General features: G+C 36.2%; 1 protein-coding gene across 1 annotated transcript in view; it reads left to right on the plus strand.

The window, feature by feature from the left end:
- Nucleotides 1-23528, plus strand: part of LOC121329675 (putative N-acetylated-alpha-linked acidic dipeptidase) — a 64567-nt gene that overhangs the window by 35456 nt on the left and 5583 nt on the right. The window contains exons 14-15 of the mRNA XM_041275382.1: nucleotides 41-293; nucleotides 3385-3466. Coding sequence (XP_041131316.1) covers nucleotides 41-293; nucleotides 3385-3466 — 335 coding nt within the window. The remainder of the gene's footprint in view (nucleotides 1-40; nucleotides 294-3384; nucleotides 3467-23528) is intronic.

Raw genomic sequence — 23528 nt, forward strand, 5'->3', positions numbered from 1 at the left:
GTATGTAGTACCCATCTTAACAAGACTTTGTTCTTGACAGAGATACAAGATCAGCTCCTATCCAATGTACCATTCAGCCTATGAGACGTTTGATCTCGTTTCCCGTCTTATGGACAGAGGCTTTAAATACCATCAGGCTGTGGCTCGCCTTTTGGGAGTGATGGCAATGACTCTGGCTGAAAAAGTCATTTTGGATTTGGACTGCACACAGTATGCCAACAAACTGGAAAGAATGGTGAAGGATATTCAAACCCACTATGGGCCACTGTTTGAGAAGCATGGAATAAGCATGGGTAAGACGGTCAGTTCTTACATGACTCTTAAATTCTGCAACAGCATATTCCATTAATACCAAAAATGTGGAATAAATAGGCCTTGAGGTGGAACTAACTAGAAGTATCTTATAATGGTCTATAGTAGAGGAAATATTGCTATATGAATGTAATGAAAAACAGAAACAAAACAAGAATTTCAATCAAATAACTTGAACTATGCGTGGGTATAAAAATGATTGGATTTTATAATGTATTCTACCTTTTATACCAATTCAAGATTGATTTAAAGTTTACCTCCATCTTAAAATAGTTTGCATTTGTTATTGTGTTTTAGGTTGAAGATGGATGAGGATGTGCAATTTTCAAATTTAATCATGCAACTTTTTTTTTTTTTTGTTCTGGAAAAATGTTTTATTCTGTGTGAATACACGCATCGCATTAAGTATCAGCAATAAGTATTTTCTATTTCCTGTTACTTCTGCAGCAACAAAAACCAATGCTATAAAATCTGCTGTTTATTATACAGCAAAAAATGACTGCTATTGTTATTTGGCAGTAGTATTGTGGTTATATTAAGATAGACACATATGAGCTGAGGTGCTGAACAACAGCAATTTAGTTTATTTGTCTCGAACCTTCTGTGCACACCTTCTTAACACACATAACAGTTCTCTTTGTGGGCTACTTTTAATAGTATTCTCAGCAATCTTGGTTGCCTGGTTGATAACAGTCACCATAGTGTGCTACTACTGCCAACATCAAATTGAAAAATAATAAATGGGTTCAAATAGAACTATATGAGGGATGGAAATAAGACTCCAATTGCGTAGCAGATTCACCCATTCTAGGCTTTACTATGAATTTGATTAGCCCCAGTATATAGGTATCAAGCTCAGGTGTGTGGTATTAAACACTAGTGAAATCAAAAATGGATCAAACTGCTATGCAATGAGAGCCATATTTCTATCCCTGCATACTGACTCATTGTCGGTAGTACAGTAAAACACCCTGTGTTTGTGTGGTTTTCGTGGATTGTGCTGGATTTTTTCTTTTAAACGAAAAATGTCCTCCTTCTGCTCACATACAGTATTGCCTGCTGGCTATCACTGCCTCCCTGTCGGGAGAAAGGATTACCAACAATGATATAAATATCTCTCAACTTAATTAGGCAGAACTTTAGGATTTTGTTATGTTTCCCGAGGTCAGTACAGAGGGTTGGCAGCCATCTGTAAATAGGGTTTATCTGTCCAGACACCTTTGGAGATATCAGATGTCCATTTATTATATAATGCGTTTGATCCACTGGCACCTGCTGCTAGCTCTGTAGTTTCTTAATATGCTGTTTGTCTTTCTTTATCCTTGTTGTTTTGGTACCTCTCATTTTACTATCATACATATGTTTGCCACTCTATATGAAAGTGATGTATTATGGAGTCAAATTCTAATAGAAGTGAGGTCAAATTGAAGATGTGTTACAACAATTTGAGATAAAAACTAAACAATTGGTATACTTGCAAAATGCTTCCACAGATCACATGCTTGTGAGCCTTATAATTTCTGAATGTGTGATGGCTTGATCCAACACCTTGTAGAGTCTAGATCATGAATGTCAAGGTTGAGATCAGGGAAATTGGTTGCCAAATCCAATAGGCACAGGTTCTAATAAAGTGGGCAGGTAGTGTATATTGTGCTGAAAGGACAATTCAAAGAGCATATGGATCTCACAGTGATTATGTCCAGACTGGACCCAGTTAGCTTTCATGTGGTCATGGTAAACTGTTTGTTGAAATAGTCCTAGAAATGCAAATGTTAGTTTGAAAAATTAGCTTGTTAAGTTAGGCCAATATCTTACAGTAAATGTGTGGGCAACTGCAGTGACACAAATGCACACTGTAGGTGCCAATAAAACTGAATTTCATAACTGAGAAATACAATTGAATTGCCTGATTACGCTCAAGAGCTTTTGCGACTTTATATTTCTGATTTGAATCAACAGTGTTATATTTTATTAAATGCAAGGTGTCTTTTGAAGGTTATTGAACCCAGTGTTTTTCAAATTTTTCTGATTGATAATTGAAAAGCTAAGCATAAGAGTATTTCTAATGATGTAAGGCTATTACACCCCGAAGCGCTGTAGTGCCGAACACAGCTTGGAGAATACTAATAAGGAGGTTGACATGGCAATCACAGCAAAGCCCAGTATTATCTATGCACATGCTGCAGAATAAGCCACATTAAGCTATTCTGCTTGACAACATATTGTGCTTTACCATTTCCCTAGATCTGAACTACTGTATACAGTGGCATCTGCAATTATTCATACATTTTCTTGCTGCAGTATATTATATTTTTATTGACCACTGCTACTGACATTTCTTGAAGTACAACTTGCACTCATTAATACATTTTTTGAAGAATGTCTGCATGTTAGAAACACTGCAGTTTTTTTCTGGGATAGTATACAAGACGTATAAAGAACCCAACTTCTAGCTTTTATTCAGTTATAGGTAACACTTTAATTCATAGATCCAATTATAAGTTGTTATGCAACCTAAAATATGTTAATTCTGTTAGTAACAGTTATAGATTTATTAGAAGTGTAGTACTAACATTAAACATGTTATAAGAATATACATATATGTATATGTTACACTAATATAACCATTGACAAGAAATCTCTAAACTAAAGTGTTATACAGATCCGTATTCAAAGTGACGCTTAAATAAAAAATTAAAAAACTTGCCACTGTAATTCATCAGTAAGTACAGTAAATGAATAATAACTGCAGTGCTTTCTTTAAAAATGGGGTCTGTTGATTCATGTTTACGTTTTTTTATATGTAACCAGAACACATCTAGAACTGTTGTCAACCGAGAGCCTTGTAATACTGCTGGAGCTGACGTGAAGGGATATTTCTCTGACAGAAAGTCTCTCTCTAATTCAGGCAGTCTGCTCAATTCAGTTAAACCAGTGGAAACTATTAGCAACAGTCGTCAAGAATGAGGTGCTTTGGTACAGCAGACCTTTTTTTTATGCGTGTTATACTAGAACTTTCCCTTTGACAATTAGTATTGATGTAAATGTAATGTTGTGTCTGGTCTCTCACAGACGGAGTGGTAAAAGCATTACAAGAATTTAAAGAAGCTGCCAGGAATCTACATGGAAGAACTGAAACTGTTGAGTTGACCAAGTAAGTGAAGATTACCACCTCCACAACAACCCCCCCCCCACACGGCCATACAAACATACATTGTACATTCATAAGTGCATTCACAACGAAAAAGCTCTGGACCGGCTGGAAAAACCCATATCTTAGTGCATAAAGATAATCCTGACAGTAAAATGCGTAATGAAGAAAGCTGTAAATCTTGTTGACTTTAACCCTATTTTCTACTAATACATATATAATAGAGATATATACGTACCTTGCTTTGTTGCAATGGCCCGTTTTTTAACAGGGCTGTTGATTTATCACAATAAGACCCATTGCTATAGTTACGATACATTATTATTTCACTCATGCTATATTCTTAGTTATATTTCTGACCCTTACAACAAATCCAAATAACTTAATTTATTAACACCCACCTTTTTTTTTTTTTTTTAACAAAACAAACCCTACTTGTGAAAATTTGTTTTTCAGAAATCTTTAAAAGGACACTTTTTGCTTAGTCATGTTACCAACAGATATGTGGGTATTAAATAGTTGTAGACTCCAGTATGGTAAGAAAACCTAAAAGGTCATGTCTTTATTTGTATATTTCAGTATTTTCTTACATGACATGTTTTAGGTGAGCTGTGGGTTGATCAATATAACACATTAAAACTGGTGCAAGTCTGTTGTATTTTTTCTTGTTTTCTTTAAAACTATATCTACTGAAGTTTGTGTACTCCTAACTATCTCAGATGCACCTTCACGTAACTATAAGTAGATACTGTATGAGTTATACCTGCTTATCACTCCCTCAGGCTAACTTGTCCAGGTTTTGCACTCATTAAACCTGGAATTAATTGTGGCAATCAGATTACTGAATGCATTGTTACAACCCATGAGATAATATTAAGATTAAAATTAATATTAAAATTAAGATTTGCTATGTGGTCATTAGGGTCAAGCATTGCAAAAATCTGATATTTCTTATGGTTGCTTTTAAAGTTAAATCAGTTGGCTATTGGAGAAAACATTACAAAAAAGTGTGTGCTGGGAGAGTATAACTTGCTGGTAATAATGACCAATCAGGAAGGGACTACTGGAGGATGTTTCATATTTGTCAGTGCCAATTCATATCATTTGCACCAATTATGTTCCTTGTTGTCCTTATGTGGCTGAACTCATTGGAAGACAATGGATTGCCATGGATTACCATAGAATTATGATTTTATTCGTTTTTTTTATTTAAGGGTCTATAAATATGATATAAAAGAAGAAGTAAACACTACTAGACAGTTCACAACAGACAAGCGATACAATGTTATATATAATATAATTGCTCTATAAAAAACATGAAGTTTAATCTAGTAATTTTCTGTTAAAATGTTATTGTAGAAAAACATGTATTGCATAGTAATAATTGTCAGCATCTTTAATAACATATTAAAGATGTTTTATACTGCAAATTAATCTTTTAACTAAAGTGTGACCAATTTTGTGAAAGTATGGACTACAGGCCATGTATCTTGATACAAAAATTTTCTAAGCAGTTAAAACACCACTAGTGAAATAGAGAACTCTACATTTTTGGTTTTTAGTAGCAAATTATACTTTGTGGCATAAAATGTTGTCTTGCAGATTTTAAACTGCTTAACTGGAGGTTAAACAAAAAAAAAATGTTATTCTCTTTAGTTGAAGTCTAGATAGTCTGGAGAGAGCAGGCTGTGGTTCATTCCTTCAAAAACACATCACAATTCAGTGTGGACTCAGCCATCTGTAATCCCTGGGAAAAGGGTGGAATGAAATAGGTAGAAGATTATATCTGGTCTTCATTCAAAGGACACGATTTGATGCGGAAACTCAAAGTGTTGAGTTTTTAATTTAAACTGTGTAAGGTTATAGGAGGTTACAAGACGACTAACTATACAGCATATACAAATACATATTTTGTTCCCAGACATGTCTGACACAAAGTACTGTATGCAATCTACTGTGTCTGTGTTCTGGCACAGACAATATTAGGTCTAATTTAAATAAATAAATAAATAAATAAATAAATAAATAAATAAATAAATAAAAACTGTGGACTGCCTCTTTGCACAAATTATTCTATTATGTTTCACAATGGTTTTTGGGATGCTAATGCATTTCAATGAATGAGAAGAACAGGAAAGTTGCACTTCACAACTCTGTATAGCTGTCGCAAAGACTGCCGGAGTGGGTGGCGTCAGACCAGAAGCAGGAAATAAACAGAGAGGTGGAGTTTGGTGGAGCTGAGCGAATGGTCTCGCTCAGCATTTAATAAATAAACAAACAGAAAATAAATGGTTGTAACAATACAAAAACAGGACACGGCACATTCGCCAAAATTAATAGACAAACAAAACGGACTAAACAAAACAAACAATGGACAGACAAACAAACACGGTGAGCTTCTATTTAACGATTACTATTATTCTTATTATTTTTACCTCCATCTCCTATCCCGTCCTCCACTCACCGAACACCCAACCCCGAGTGGGTGAAAACATGTTGTTTTTATGCAGCTGTACCAAGACTCGATTGCTAATCAATCATTATATTGGAGTCTCGGTGCAACTGCACGTGAATTAATAAAGTGCAATTCCCCGTGCTCACATATTATTACTTTTTACTTGCACGTGAAGTGCTATGCAATTCTCGTGCCTAAATACAAGTATACATTTTAAACACTCATGTTACACAGACCCGTTTATATCCCGTGTACCAATGGCTATACACCAACATTTAACACACCACACTCAACATATAACAAAAAATACACACAGGGGCGGGCACTTTGTCACAATAGCTTTTAAGGATGAAATAGCTTGTACAATACAGTATTCATCACATTTTATTTATCCTCTTTGCTTTCTGGTACAATGAATTTTGAAACTTGTTTCAATTATTTTTAAATCAACGACAAGGAGCTGTGACAATGTCTCCTGCTAGGCAAATTCTTTCTTAATGAAAGGCTCCAGCAGACTGCCTTCTGTTGTTGGTGTAGCAAGACAGCTTGTAAGGTTATACCTATTCCTAAAGCACTGGACTTCCTCTGTTCTTGAAAACCATATCAGGGGCATAGCAAGTCCTCCAGTTGTCTTACTGGCAAGAGTAGTCTTACTGGTCTTTACTTCACACATGTATGTCCCTGTATTGTAAAGATGACAAAACCTTGCTTTTGCGCTTTTTCGTTTAACTATATCTTTCTCTTGTGGAAGCCCCTGAAATTACAGTAAATGGCAAAATGGAGACCATTTACACCGATTGAGACTCTCTTAACTCTCTTGTATAGCCAGGCATACTGTTCCCTATTGGAAATGGGAGTTGAAATGAGCATGTAACTGTTAAAAACTAATCAGAAGTATGTGCTTAAATAGGTATCACATTTTTCTTGGCTATAGCTTTTAGTAAAACATTATTATACAATATTTACCATTAAATATACAGCAGTAATAGGGAGTTAGCAATACAAGGAGGCATATTTTTCTTAAAGATTTATTTAATTTTAATAAACCATGCTTTGCACTGTACAGAAGTATTCTTGAACTAATACCAATGTTTTAATCATGCCTTAGTCAAACTTTCTTGAAAATCAGCACACTCAAAAGGAACTCCTGAAAAGAAGAGCAGTTGAAAAGAAGACCCTATTTATGTAATTCATGTCTTGTCTGGCAATGCGCTTTATGCGTCCTGGAACCCCATGAAATGAACCCATGATGTCAGCTCATTTTCTTTTTTGTGTAGCTAATGTGTGTTTGCCTTGGCATTTTATTTTATTTTTGTGCCAGGGTCCTGAAAAAACAAAACAAAACAAGCAAAAAAAAAACACCTGCATGAAGAACAAGATCCCTTTTATTAACATATTTTTCTCTTACCTGAGCTACTGCAAAAACATTCATAATCTCATGGTACTACAGATAATGATCAGAGACAGAACTTGTTCAGGGAGTGTAATGTGCTGTAACTAGTAATACAGTAGAGTCTAGTTTCTGTTGAAGGACATAGCTATGGGAGAGAGTTGTTAAGAAATCATACGTTAGTATAGAATGTGAACATGACTCGAATACTGCAGCTTTAATGAATATTGAGGATGGCTCTGAGGTGTGTAATTGTAAAGTAGATACAGTGTATTGTGAACTCTGACTTTCATTGTAATTACACATGTGGTTGTGTAGTCACAGTGTAATAACGATGGGACTTTCAAAAACAAGGTGATAAAGATCTAATTGCAAAGTTGCATGCACCTCCCACTTCATTGTACTATATGAAGGCATTTAATTTGATCTAAATGTCAAATATTAAGTTTCAAAAGGTCAGTTATTGCTATCCTGCTGCAGATAAAACTAATGATTACACCGTGCAACAAACCAATTTTTTTTGGTTCCAGGGTAGTAAGTGTTATTACCTAATTGCTTATGCCTCAAAAGTATAGGAAATGGCTATTATTCCCCACAGACTTTGCTTTTGTGACCAGGACAGTGATATTTTGAAATTTACCTATTTTCCAGAACATTCCAGATAGATTCAGTGCTGAGTAAACTTGGAGTAATTTCTAGAACTTTCTAGAACTTTCCAGTAATAGAAATAGTAGTATAAATACAGAGGCCTTAAGCCCACCAGTTCAGTTTAGTTCCAGCTGCCTAAGTGGATACATATCTGCATTTTTCTGAGATGGCATCAAGAGGCTGCAAGCATCCGGCAGACGCATTTTGCTATGTCTGCGGCCAATTTATCAAGACAAGAGCGAAAATTACTCCGTGGAAGCATCTGCTAAGATGTGTGAGGCCTACAAGGCATATTTCGGCATGCCTATCGGGGATCAAGACAAATCCTGGGCACCTCATTTCACCTGCGAGCACTGCAAAAAAACTCTGGGAGGTAAGATGGACAATTGTTGCTCGGAATTTTATGTTATAAAATTTGTTAAAATTTTTAAAATTGTAAAAGTTTTTAATTTTAAAATGTTTTACAATTTTCAATGTTATTGAAAAAATATATCATATATGAAAAATGTTGTGAGAATCTCTTACACATTAGTCATGGGTGAAATAAATATATTATTATAGGATGGTACAGAGGGGAAAAGAGAACCATGATGTTTGCTATCCCAAGAATTTGGTGGGAACCCACTGACCACTCAAGCAACTGCTACTTCTGCATGGTGGACCCTTCCAAACGTCAGACTGGCAAGAATGCACCTGCTATCACGTATCCGGACCTTCCTTCATCCATCGCCCCGGTGCCACACTGCCATGAGCTCCCCGTACCCACTCCTCCGGAGAGAGAGCAGCCATCTTTAGAAGAGAGCAGCAAGTCAGAGAGCGAGGAAGACGTAGATCCAGATGACAATTTCAGAGGTGGAGCTGAGGAGAGAAACCCATATTACCCCAACCAAAAAGACCTCAACGACTTGATTAGAGATCTTGGTCTCACCAAATCCAATGCCAAGCTTTTGACTACTAGGCTCAAGCAATGGAACTTGTTGGATGAAAGTGTGCAAGTCGCAGATCAGAGGAAGTGTCACCAACCTTTTGCCGGTGTCTTCGTCGGACCGCAGATAAAGAAGATCCTGGAGTGCAATGAATTCCCCAAGAAGCTCACTAGTAAGGAGAAAGCAACTTGGAACAGCTTTGTCGCAGTGGTTCGGTGCTTCCTGGGCAATCACAAAGCCGAAAACTATGTGGAGCTGGTTGAGACTCTGGTGAAAAACTACGGCACAATGGGCTGTAAGATGTCCCTCAAAGTCCATATCCTTGATGCTCATCTTGATAAATTCAAGGAGAACATGGGAGCGTACTCGGAGGAGCAAGGCGAGCACTTCCACCAGGATATACTGGACTTTGAACGCCGCTACCAAGGACAGTATAACGAGAACATGATGGGAGACTATATTTGGGGGCTGATTCATGAAAGTGATTTACAGTATAATCGTAAATCTCGAAAAACTACTCACTTCTAAATCTTTTGTAGTCATTTTTGTATTACTTTAGTATAAATACATATTAATTTGGATTCATATGTTGTTTTTTTCTGACTTTATGTGAACGAAAAGACACAAATTAGCCTGTTTTCTCATTGGAAATAGGTAAATTTCAAAATATCACTGTCCTGGTCACAAAATCAAAGTTTGTGGGGAATAATAGCCATTTTCTATACTTTTGAGGCATAAGCAATTAGGAAATAACACACTACCCAGGAACAAAAATTGTGTTACATAGTGTTATTTAACATGAATTCCAATTAGTTCTCTGCAGAACAGTTGCTGGAGAAGTACAGTATGATATCCCTTTTAGAGTTTTAATATAGCTACAGAGTGTGGCGTTATAAACAACTGCTTAGTCTGTTTGCAACAAACGATTAATCAAGTGTTTACTTATGTGAAAAAAAGAGAATAAAAACCTGGGGGCATTTTCATTAAGTACCTGGAACAGGCTTGGTTTCCATGGTAACATGTTAAGAGAGAAGTATGTTGTTAATCCTGGAGCTTTGGTGAAGCTTAAAACCATCTGACCAACAATTCTGGTAATTCTTTTGCACATATGAGAATTCCCCACATGATGAAAAGTGTTGTGTGCATACAGTGTCAGCATTTAACAGATTAGAATATTCTCATGAAAAAATAAAGATATTAAAAAATTAGTGAACAGTTGTAGCTTGCTTATAGTAATGCGTACTATGAAATCCTATACTGTAAGTTGCACCATCAGTAGTTTGACAATAATTCTCAATATAACATCTGGATCTGGATCAATCCCTGTGATAACTGAGTCCACATAATATGGGTTTGAGTCACCAATCCCTCCTGTTTCCATGGTGATTCAGCTTTATCATTATAGTATTGTAACAACCCTGGGTCTCCTGTAACCATGTTCGGGAAGGTTCTGTGATCCAGAGTCCAGGTTCAACTGCAGCAGGTGTTCAGGTTTGTTAGAGAAGGAAGAATCTCCACCAATCAGAAGCTCGGCTTGCCTTGCGAGCGGGACCTGGTAGCAACATTGTTGCCCCAAATCGGGGGATAAGATGTTGCAACAATCAAGGGATTGAGAATGAGTAAGCCGTGTATGCTTGGAATTTGTGGTTGGTGCACCCGGGGCATGACCTGGACAGCAGGATAAGCAGGAGTGAGGATAGTGGCAAGTGGCTGCTGAGACGAACGGGCAGCGGAGACAAAAGAGAGCTGGGGTGTGGAGACCAAAGATAGATGGGGCAGCGGCATTAAAGAGAACTGGTGCTGAGACAAAAGAGAGAGCTGAAGGATTGAGAGAAAGATTGGAGATAAACATTCAAGAAGAACCAGAGAGAAGCAGGAGTAGAGAGAACCAAGAAACCAGAGACTGCACGCTTACCTCGTTTCCACTGCCGGCGTGGCCGGGCCATGGCCCGTCCAGCCCCCATTCTTGAAATTTTTGCAAACCTGGCCATTGTCAGAAGTTCTTCGCCTGCTGTAGGAGGTCCCAGAGGGATTGTGAGATAGTATAGTGTTCCCTTTTTTAAAAAGCACGGACAGAAAATAATGAGACTCTTGTGGCTATTTTTTTCTATGTGCTTTACACTATTGTAGACAGCTTAATAAAAGCCCATGTCGCTGATCCAAAAAAAAGACGCGTTGATTGTTGTACTTCGGAAGACAGTAATGATGATTTCATTCCCCGCTGCAACACACGTATTGTAAGTAATATGTATGTTTGTGTATTTATTCATTTATGTTCACATAATGCAACATTAGCAAGAGCTAAACGTGTATAGACAACATTTTATTCAGACAAGCATTAAATCATGGAGGAAGGCTGAAATGGTAAGTTAAGTCACGGGGATGAAAATTATATTGTTTTTTATTTTTATTTTTTAAATACAATATACTGCATACCTATATAAAAATAAAACCAGTCTCTATAGTAGGAAAAAAAAGGAAAATTAATCTAAATATATATTTATTTATTGTGACCCTGCTTTAGTACAAAACTCACACACACTACCTATCACAATGGTAACGGTACTCTTAAATTACTGTGCCTGCTACTTTGGCTGAAGAGGCTATTCTTTGGCTGAATATTCGTAAATATTGACACTGGCTTTTAAAGGGAGATGCAGCATTTTTGTGCCTAACCCCTAAAAAACAGACTGACCCAGACGAGCTGGCAGCTTTTTCCAGTCTGTCTTGGCACATAGGAGGCTGGTAGACGCATCAGGTGGCTGTGGAGACGATGAGTCTAACAGGTCTTCTGCAGAAGTAAAAACAATAAACAATGAGATTACAGACCACATGGAGAACACAATAACTACAATGCCTTTTTTTAAATGCATAGCTTCGACACGGCAATGAAATCATGTGTATTTTTTATTATTGTTTTTTACTTTGTTTAATTAGTTATTTCAGCAGTAACTTCTCCAGCAAATGAATTTACAATAAATGGCACATGTGAGACAAAATAGGGATTGTTTTATTAAAAAAAAAAACAATGTTAGCAGTATTTTAAGTACATATTACTCTTGTGTACAAGGCTTTACAGTAAATTTCAATTTATGAATGATATGTAACCTTACCTGTTGCTCGACAGACGGGATCTTGTTCGTCTTCCACACAGACGGTCTCCTCGGAGGTGTTATACAAAAGACCCTGCAGATCATTCACAGGACGACAACCTAAAACACTGTCCATTTGTATAAAAAACTGAAAGGTTTTTCAGCTGTTCCCACTCTGGTTGTTACTGTCTTTAATTCTTTTGAAGTTTTTTTTTTATCTTCTCACAGCACTGCACCAGTGTTCTGTGAAATCCATGACGGCAAGAACTCTGACTATTTTATCATATGGATTCGATGTTTTTGTATGTCGACATCACTCCATGCTGCTAATAACTTTAATTTCTTTGTGATCCCACACGCCACCTGACATTCTATTTTCCGACATAGCTGATGTATGTGTCTATTTCTTATTGGTCTACATATTCATTCAAGCACACGCCTCCCTGCTGAAAATTCCCTGTTTCCTTTGTGGACGGGTTGGCCACATCTGGTAGCAGATAACAAGAAAAAACAGAAAAACTGGACACATCCGGCCGTGGCCAATTGAGCCGTCAGTGGAAACATCCAATTTTAAGAGCCCGGCTGCCAGTGGAAATGAGGCATTAGATGGCTGTAGCACACAGCAAAAACAGTGTGCTTTGGACTTTCTTTTCTTTTATTATTTGTCACAGTCTGAGTAGCACTATGCTACTCAACCACAGTTGTACCACTGGCTGGTTAAGAGGAATGCTTTACCTGTTAAGTCCCGGCTTAATAAATCATTGCATTTGAGAACCTTAAAAGACGGTGCGAGTCTGCTTTAATTTCCATGCAACGCTACATTGGTGTTTCAGAAGTGCACCACTGCAGGAAATGAAGGCAAGGAGCCGAGCAGAAGCAGAGAGAGCCGGGTGCCACAGAGAGCAAGCAGACGGAGACAGTTTGCATAGAGTAGCGATGAACATGCCTATGATGGGACAAGCCGAGAGACCAAGGGAAGAGCAACCTCATCAAAATGGATGCGCAGCTGCGATGCACAAGGAAAGCAACACCGGAGTCAAAATGGCGGATTTGACAGAAGTAAAGAGCAGTGGGGGCGGAACAGGAGCCAAGATGGACAAGAAACCCATTACCGACAACAAAGCCCACATCACTCTGCTGCAGTATGACGGTATGGCCGTTTGGCAAGCTTGTGAAATTTGAACTGGCTGATTGGCTGGAGGAGTGGACTGAGCCAGAGAAAGCGCTGCAATTAGTTGCTAGCCTGATAGGGGAAGCCCTGCCTCTGTATGCTAACATCGGAACACTGCCGGGACTATGGGGTACTGAGGGAACGATTGTTGTGCTGCTTCAGTAATAGGGGTTGAGCTCTGAGGTGAGCTCCGACGTGGCAGCAGGAGGGTAGAGGAACCCCCGGGACTCTGCCTTCATTTCCACTCAACACTACAGTATTTTTTCACGTGAAATATGTTTTGTAGGAAGAAAAGATATGGCTATGATATGGTTCCCCACAATACCTTCTATGTGTAACAGTAAATTACAGTTTTGTCAACATTTGTAGTTTTAAATAAATTAAGGTAATTTTCAGTACTGCTGTTTATCCTGGAATTTTACTACGTCAGAACATTGTCAGTTAAAATACCTGCAAGAGAATACAATTTCCTGTAAGAATGTGGAGTTTTCTGGGTAATTCCTGCTGTACCTTTGCAGGCAATCTTCCTTGATGACTGGGAAATAAGTCTCTAAGTCAAGATGACATGTACAAGTGAAGTCAGTGCAGGCTACTCAATCGAGATCCTTCATTGACTGGCGATAGCTATGGGGGTGGAGCTTGCAGCTGCTTGAACTGTGACTCTATCAGCAGGTGTTCTTATTAGTCTGCAGTCAGTGTTCGTCTCTATAGTGGAAAATGAATAATTAGCTTCAAATTTGTAATTTTTTTGTTTTTCAGCATATCTTTGGAAAGAGCTTGAAATTCAATATTACAACATTCTCAGACTGAATTCTGAAACTATGTTTTCATACAATGAGCCTGTATTTCTATCAAGTGTTTAATAACTGATTATTTAACAAAACATGCAGTATTTTGTTTAATAGTCAATTATAATTTCCATTTTCACTTATGAGGATCCTTTACTTTGTTTATTTATAACCCTATCCAGAAACAACACTTTCTGTTTGTGCTTGCTCAAGTGCATCAAGGTAATGACTTCAGAAGAGCAGGCTTTTTTGTTCATTTTAAATATGGCTACTGGTTTTGTTTATCCAAGGATATTTTGACATAACAGAAGCAAATTAATGCTGAAACATGCTGTGATGGGGTATGCCCGCCCCTATGTTTATTTGCATTGTTGTATGATTATTATTGTTATGTAATGTATTTGTGTTATGATTGCAGTTATTTAAAGTAATGTACAGTATGTGTTATTATTATAGTTAAATGTAGTTGACAGGGACGATATCTGATTCTTATCTCTGCCAAACACATCCCGTGAGAATGTATGGTCGGCAGCTAATAATTTATTGACAAATTAGCTAACGACCATGTGTATTGGAAATCCTGTGTGGAATGTGGTCAAGGGATAAATGAGGTAAATAACAACCAGTTTTATAGTGCTCTAAATGAAATTTTTTGAACTGATATGAAAATGCTTACTGTTAAATAATTATAGCCTTATTAGAATCTTACATAATAGAAAATGATAAAAACAAGACAAAAATAAATCAATACAAGGGAAAATAAAATGATACAAACGAACAAACGTTTGTGACGGACAAGTAAACAGAAATCACAAGAGAATGCATTTATTTAGCTCAAGTATGGATGGAGAGGACATCAAGGTAGTTACATTCATTTGAGAAATATTTCTGTATGAGCTAGCCTGCAGATCCCCTTTTGTAAAATGGCGGAATAAAAATAACTATGTCCCTGATGTGAATACATTTATTTGAAGTATGTCCCTACAATAAGCAATGTAACTGGACTAGCTTAATTGTCTGTCTCATAAGATACAGCATTTCCATTCGAGTTTTAAAGCTACAGTGTCCTGCAAAAATATTCACAAAAATATTTTTCTCCTTGGTGTATTTTTTTTTACTAAATTCCTCATTTGTTTCTATTTCCATGCTATATATCTAGCATGTCAGTTTTGTTATATTCCACAAAAGGAGTTCTAATTGTAGGAACGCAAAATTCTTTCCTCATTGAACTTTACTTGTCAACTAAGTATGTTCAGTACTTCCAGCAAAAGGCATCTTCAAAGTTTAAAATGCGGCATGGTAAATAGCCCACTTAATGAAATTGAAGTTATCTAGGAGAGAAAAGCTGACTGAGACACACTAATCACAGTGCAGCTGGTTTTGTTGTGTAAATGTTCTTGACTTTAAAAAGGTGGCAAAAGTTATAAATGGAGTGTAAATTGCCTTCAGCACGTACAGCGAATGTTAAAATATTCAGTGTGCGTGACACTCTCAAACCTGCTTGGGTTTGCATCGCAATTTCCTCCATTTCTTACAATGTGTTGAGAATGCACAAGTACATCACTCAGTAAATCAACAAATAAGCTGATTAAACTTGATTCTACTTATTGCTTGGGCTTGGTCAAATCAATTCTGCTTTGGATGAGGGAAATGGTGTCTGAGCAGAGAGAATTCTGAGGAACACCTGCCTGCCATTTGCTTATGAAACACAATATGTTCAGGAATATAAATCATCTACAATTTTGCACTTTACTTGTGCCTTTCTGGTTCCCTTTTCATCTCATTCCCATCTAAATTCTACCTTTTCATAGAGTATTACTCAGTCACATCGCCTTCAGTGTGTTTTCTTGTAGCTGGTATATTCTAGTTCTTGCTGGTATTTGTCATTGTACCTTTGATACCATCTTTGATACAAATCCTTCCAATGCTTTTACTTCCTTTTGTTGCTGACAGAGCATTTACATTTGGTCAGTATGTTTGTAACATTTCTACCTGTTCTTTTTTTTCAGATTTCTTTCGTTTTTTCTCCTCCATCCTTTTAAATAATGTCACAAAGAGCAGAATTGAAAAAACAATAATGGCAGATCATGTGCCTATCTTCCTTAGTGTAATTGTCATTGCCCCCACACAGGTCAGAGATAATCATAGGTGCTAGCGTAAGGTCTTTGTTAATCTGAAAATGCTGTCTTGCAGTAAGACTCATTAAACCAGATCTAAAGCACTGTTTTTTGGAGTGTTTTGCTTGCAGCAAGGACTCATTTCCTATGACTTTTACCTAATATAAAATATAATAATAAAAGGCTGACAAGAAAAGTATCAAATGTGTTATATTGAACCTTTACTAAGTAGGTGCATACTGCAGCGGAATGAACATATAATTACTTGGAACTGGATAGTAAATGATTGACAATACAAACTTTTAGCTTTCAATGTCTTTATAATAACTTTTAAATGTATTTTTTAATTGAGCAGATAATGGAGTCACATTATTGGGCAAACCAGTCGCAATTATAATAAATCTGAATGTCATACACGTCATTCTCAGTATCTAAACAAACTTGTCCAATTACTACAGTCCCATCTATGCTTAACTGTTCATTCTCAATCCCTAATGAATTGCTTTTAAATTAATCATGATTGTGGGTTCCTAATTTTATTTCCCCTGAAGCAAAACACTGTAGATTTAGATTGCTATTCTTTGTTTCTTTGTTTCTTTTTTTTTTAAGTAGTTTTTATGTTTTAATATGATTTTTCTTTCAAATACATTTTTTTCATTGAATAGAACTGGGTTTTTGAGTGCCTGATAAATATTAGTTTGTTGGTCATAGTGGTGCCAAAGTACTGACATGCTGCATATAACCAGGAGGTGTCTAGTGTACTTATATACATTACAAGCACTTGAGACAGTGCTTTTAGTTAACCCTTTTTGTTTTTAACAAGCAGCAGCTTTGGGTAGGGTACCCCCAGTGGCTTACCTTGTAAAATGACTACACTGTGGAGTGCAGGTTGAGTCATAAGATCAGGTATTTGCAGGTTTAAATCCTGAATGGATCTCACCTGCACTGTTGCTATAAGTATCTTCACTGCTTTAACAGTTCCTAGATCTCAATGACACGATCAAACCAGTCGTTGCTGCTTTAATAAATAATTCAAATGAATAATTCACATTACTTTTTCAGATCTCACTTTTTCTCTAAAAATCTTCCCTATTCTTCACTTGAAGATTTGTGAAGAACAGCCTTGATAACAGTCTCAAGAAATAGATATACAAATCAATCAAGTCTACAGGAAAGATAGAAGAGTGATAATGCCATTCTCTACTTAAAAGAAAGATACTTTTTCTTCTACAACTAAGTAAATGAAACATGTTTTATAATTTATTTTAAATGTCTGTAAAATAGGACATTTTCTGCCGTGTTAGACTACAATGTCCTATTTTTTTATGTGCCCCCCCCCCGCCACAGTTATTGAAATATTGTTTTATATAGCAGTTACAGGTTATAATGTACTGAGCATTATATAAGGTTGTCTTTTGTCAAAAACTGAAGAGAAAAATAACTCCTTAAATCAACGTGGTAGCTAGTTTTCTAGCTGTTGGTTAATTTATAGTCTCAAGTTCTCTCTCGCCCAAGAAAGGAACGCCAGCTAATTAGGACCATTAAGCTGCAACAAGCAAACATTTTTTGAGAGTGCTTATTCATTCATTATTGATTCGTGTCAGTTGTATGACAGGCCTCTCATTATCTTGGACGATCTACTGTGTGGAGAGCTGGCCCACACTGTGAAGCTGTATATGCTGTCTATATTAACGAAATTGTAAGATGTTACTACAACCTACTTGTTTTAACTGAGGCAGAAAACTAAAAACTGCAATACTTTTAGTCTGCAGATCTCGAAAAAGCTTAAGAGAATGTAGTATGTTTTGCACTGTTTCTCCAAAGAAGGAACAATCCCCCAATTACTTTGTTTCTAAAATACAAGGAAAAGAGGGCACATTCTGGACAGCTGCAATTTATAGATTCAATAGATTTAGTCAGGAAGGAAATAAAGCTTTTTGTCTGAACTGTATGTTTAGCAGTGTGTCATTTTCAAGGAAACACAAGCAGACTGTACTAATTAAGTGCTGAATAAACCTGCTGGCTAATTAAAATCAGTAGAATGCAAAACCATTTTAGATTTAATATTCCCTTATGAATAATAATTTAGTCTTGAACAAGTAGCTAAAATTTAACAAATACTACCATGCTAAAAAAAAAGAGCGCTGCAGAATGTGAAGCAATAATTATGTATTATTATTTTTAATATACCTTTATTAACCTTGTAGTGTTACTCAACAACTGTGTGTTTTCTATTTAGATTATAGACTGTATAGATATACAGCATCACTGAGACATTGCTAAGACAAATACAGGAAGTGATGTGTTATACTGTATGCATAAAACTGTTACCTGTATTTGCATATACCAGCATAACTCTGTGTCTGTTTTTTTTTTTTTTTTTTTTTTTTTGTAAATTACAAATTTTATGTTATTAAAATAAAAGCTTTGTGACTTAATATTCTATACACTTGCATTCACAGCCCTCACTAGATTATCACATTTAAAGAGAACCAGTGTTCTGCTTGATTATGAAGACTTCAATTTCAATCAGTTTGATTATGCCCAAAATTACAGCAGTGCAGGTATGGCAAGAGCTTATCTGGGAATATGTCTCAAGATGTTTAATTTAATTTGAAGATACAGCTCCCGTTTGATTGGCAACTACAATCAATATATTATATTCATCTGTGAACTACAATAGCTCTCTAAATCAACAATGCAGCTAGCTAAACTAGTTATCAGGGAGTCTGAGGATAAACAACACACACGTAGAAACCAGAAACAGCGATGCAGCCACTTTAAAGCCTCATTTGTAAATTGCCAAAGACAAAGACGTTATTAGCTGAGAAACACGGCTGATAAGATTGTCTGTCATTACTGATACTCATCTGTTTAGCCACTTTCCAAATGTAGAATAAGGTTAATCAGCTAATGGATGAAGAGAGCTTTGTGCAATAGTGATTGCATTAATGGATTGATGATGACCACATGCAGCACTGCACACAGGCCAAGTATGAATAGTATTAAATAATTCACCCACACAATCTTTTCATTTAGTAAATTAAACTCCTGTTGACCTGAGGATACTAGGGTGCTATCTAAAACCCTTAAAGGAATAAAAGCCTGGGTTTTCCACTTATTAAACTGTGATAAAATGCCATCGGATTTAAGTTAGACTTTCAAGTTCAATGGACTTAAAATGTGCCACTAAAATTTAGAAAAATATGAGACAGGGGTTACAATGGAATATTAAGTACATTTTTGACCACAGTAAACTACATATGTCATGCCTAATCATTACAACATTGTGGAAACACTGTCCACTTTCATATGATTTGGCATTTATTACACTTGGCTTATCTTTGCATTTACCATATCAACTGTATCTTACTTATTTGTTCTTTTGTTAGTTTATTAAAGCTAACCATAGATTCTAGATTCTCTCAGCCTTGCTGTAAAGCCAAATACTGAAAATGAATATCGTTACTGATAAAAATGTAACATTAGAGAATCCTAAGTCTACTATAGCTAACAACACTAGAGGCAAAATATTTCCTAGAAAATATAATTATCTACAGGGGTATGTTTAAGTTTTTATCAAGCCTGAAAGATTCAGAGGATTACTGTGCCCTCTTTTCAGTTTAACAACCACCATGATTTTTCAGTGGCACAAAAAAAAACTAAAAAAAAAAAACAAGTTTGGGGTTATAGAATACATTGTACAACACTGGAATGTACTGCTGAAATGGGCAAGATTTCTGTCGTTTGCACAAGAAAAATAAACCTTCATTACATACATCAAGACTTCTTAAACTGTCCTACATTAAATTTCAGAGTTAGTAGTTTGGTAACTTTTTATTAGGTGCATCAAAAAAAAAAAAAAAAAAAAAAAAAAAGAAAAGGATACTGGATTAAATAGTTTCGAGAGCCCTTCCCCATAAACACATCCCTAGTGACAATGTGCAATGGACAAGAAAGACTTCCATGTTTAAACTGTGTACAGTGCAATTCCAGATCCATAGCATTTGAAACACCATCTGACTGAGAAGCTCTAATCAAGAAATCATCAAACCTGAGAGCAAGAGGGAGCATATTATTGAAGTAATGTAACAAGAGACCAGGAACAAGATTAGTTCCCAGCAGCAGTGTGTGGAAACTTAACAGTGAGCAAAATAAACTCACAACTCAATATAAAGGTGAATATCAAAGTCAGAAGTTGAACAGCAGGACTTCACACTGTAATTAAACAATATGACCAGAGATGGTTTCTTTTACATATTATCCAAACTTCCACAAGGAGCAGCAAGTCATTCCAAACTTTATCTAGTAACACTTAGAAGTAACTCTTATGGAAATGCAACTTTGTATATTAAATAGCTTTCCCTTTGTATTCCTTACGGTAACATAAAACACATTAGTGTTATTTCAAAAGTTGGCATTAACGAGTAACCTATTATTCATATTTAATTTCTCAATTGTTCTGTGTTATAAAAGTTTTGTTTGTTGCCGGTTCATGTCTTGCTGTTTCCGTTATTCTTCCTGGCTAATGATAAATAGATTTTTGCTTTAAATAACATCAGTTTTAATGAATCAATAACATCACATAGATTTGTTCTAGTTCTAGTGATCTAGTTATGTGTGATTGTTAAAAAATGATTAGTTATGTGTATGAAAGCAAGAAATCAATGTCTAATAGCAAATAAGTAATTGATGTCATTTCTTGTGAAGCTATACTGTTACTTTTTCTTAGAAAATGTGTTCAGGTGAAATCATTCGATTTTCCATTTCCAGCACCTTACTGCCATTGAATGGGTTGAAATAAGCCAGTTAATTACCTACTTGAGAGTATGCCACATTCTCAGAAAAAAATAAGAGAAAATTATTTTGTTGTACCTTTATGGTGGAGCGGTAGCAATCAGAACTAGCCATAGACATTTCCAGTCTAGGGGGTGCAGTAGCATGTGTGGGAGCAGTGCCTATGGAGCTCTACAGAGTACGGGCCAGGCTTGATGGAGTGACCCATCTGCAGCTCCTCGGCAGCTTAGGCTAAGAAGGAAAAAGTGAATTGAGAAATCTGAATAAAAAAATTTAAATTATAAGCAAGGACACAGATGAAGTGTTGCAATATTGACATTAAAATTGCATTCACTGAAGTGACTGCAAAAAAAAAAAAAAATGCTGTAAAAGCAGGGGTTTTAACAGAGGCTTGCAATAATCAGATAGAAGAATGGGAAGAAATGGAAATTTGGTGAGCATTCTTTTAAGTAATACTACGCAGAGACCCCAAATTTAAAAAAACTAAGTACCATGAGTTTTTGGTTCCAAAGATAAGTTACAGGGGTAGATGTACTAAGATGGACCAGTTGCACCAATGCAAACATACCACAATTTGCATTTTCGTTGCGACAATTTGCAAAGTATACATTTTCTCATATGTACTAAGAGAAAATATGTTAATGCATTCTATTCCGTCTTCATTTTACCTATTTTAATACTGTTATATCTAAAAAAAATAATGAAAGGCAGTTTAATCCCATCAGATTCTATAGTGGGCCCCCACCTTCACCCCCAAAAAGCTTTTCATAATCATACAGTAGCCCCTCGCTAAACTGGACATGTTTGTTCGAGGTAAGGCAGTGTTGGGTTTAAAAAAACAATAGAATAAAATCGCACACACATACATTTATATTGCTCAATGCATTTTAAATGTAAATCATTGCGCTGAAATAACGCTAATGTGTTCTAGGTAGGCTACATATTACTTAATGCAAAAATATAAATCTGTACAGTAGAGCTTTACAGTACACTAGTAAAATCAAATGCATACCTAGCACACTTTCTTCTTACTTTAGCCTGTAGGCTGCCGGTAACACAAAATAAATCATGATGCTGCGTTGTACACATTAGTGTACAATGTGAATAAAAGATTATTGTTACTTGAAACTAAATCATTTTAGCATTTTGTTTTTTAATTATGAGTATTTTTAACTTGGCCTACTTAGTAGCCTAGACAATTAACACACAATAGATCATGTTCCCATACAGATGCTCAGAATGAGCTGGAGGGTTAGTGGCACATGTGTGCAGTCTATTGCTCACAATACGTTGGGGAAACCAGAAATGCCATTGAAATTTTTTTTAAGGCTTGAAAGTACACCCTGCCTTTATGGAAAATTAAGTACTTGGGTGTTTGCCTCAAAAATGCATTGAGTACAGCTAGCAACACAAGAGAAATAGTGGACTGGGAAATGCCAACAACAATTGCTACTGTTTAAAATATGCATTCAAAAATGTGTAACAAATTGATGCAATTTTAAGTGCCACATTGTCGGCAGCTTTAGTACATTATTTGAGATCTCTGATTTGCACTATATCCACCCCCTTTTTTGCAAATTTATGCAGGAACGCCCATAATTACATATTCATCTATGGTTCAACTGCTAAGAAAAACTGCTGCTACAAAGCACTGCCTAAAAAGTTATGAATAGCATAGCATTTGTTTAATTCATTTCACCCTAGACTTCTGACTTGTTTGCAACTGGCTTCTGACTATTGCAACAGTGGCAACACTTCAGTACATCTACCCCACAGTGTCAAAAATGCAGCAGTATTTTGATAAAATGAGGTGTCTAAGGTCTCACTGTAAGTCGAGCAGCTCAGCTGCATGATTCATCAAGACTTGCAGTCCTTACTGCCTCCTTTGTTTGTACAATAGAAAATCCTACAGGGAGAAAAATATATATTGCATTTCTTTAACAATTACATGCAGACCTTTTTGTTTTGTTTTGTTTTGATGTTCCACTGGCAGCTCTTCTAAACTGATCTGGTTTATAAGATATAAGTTCAAGCTTGAAGGTGGACGTCAGGGATTACGTTACACAGACCCCTTTTAAGATTATAAAGCATTCTGGGAGAGAGGATTTAAACAAAATGCTATGATTTTGCTATGATTTTGTTAAAGGGCTGTTGTTAAAAAAAAGAAATATAGTAGTCTGCCAGTTGTACTTGAACATTATTAAGCTAACCGCACATCACAGAGGGCATGGCTAGGTGCATGGCGTATCTAATGCTACTACTGCTCCTCTTAACCTTAGATATTTCAACCGTAAACAGGACTGCTCAGTACAAATGAATTGACTGATAGTAGAAAACAAATCTGATTTTTATTGACAATTGTCCTTTGTTTGTCTCCAAGGGGACTTTGGAATTGGAGGAGGTTTTTAAAGACAGACATGCTGGAAGAATTAATGTTTTTTTTTATTTTTTTTATTTTGTTTACAGTAAACTAAAACAAATTGACAAGGCTAGAGGACACTGTATACCAGTTACATCACTAACTATGTAGTAAATGGCATCAGAAGCTCATTAATACATTTAAATATAAATAAGTGAGTGTGGTTACCATGGCATCAAAGGCCTGTAAGTACCTCCACTGTTGGTTTTCAAACTTGCTTACCCTATATATATGATAATAGGATGGCTAACTGAATCAATCA

Source organism: Polyodon spathula, chromosome 17, assembly GCF_017654505.1.
Source record: "Polyodon spathula isolate WHYD16114869_AA chromosome 17, ASM1765450v1, whole genome shotgun sequence".
Classification (NCBI taxonomy): Eukaryota; Metazoa; Chordata; class Actinopteri; order Acipenseriformes; family Polyodontidae; genus Polyodon; species Polyodon spathula.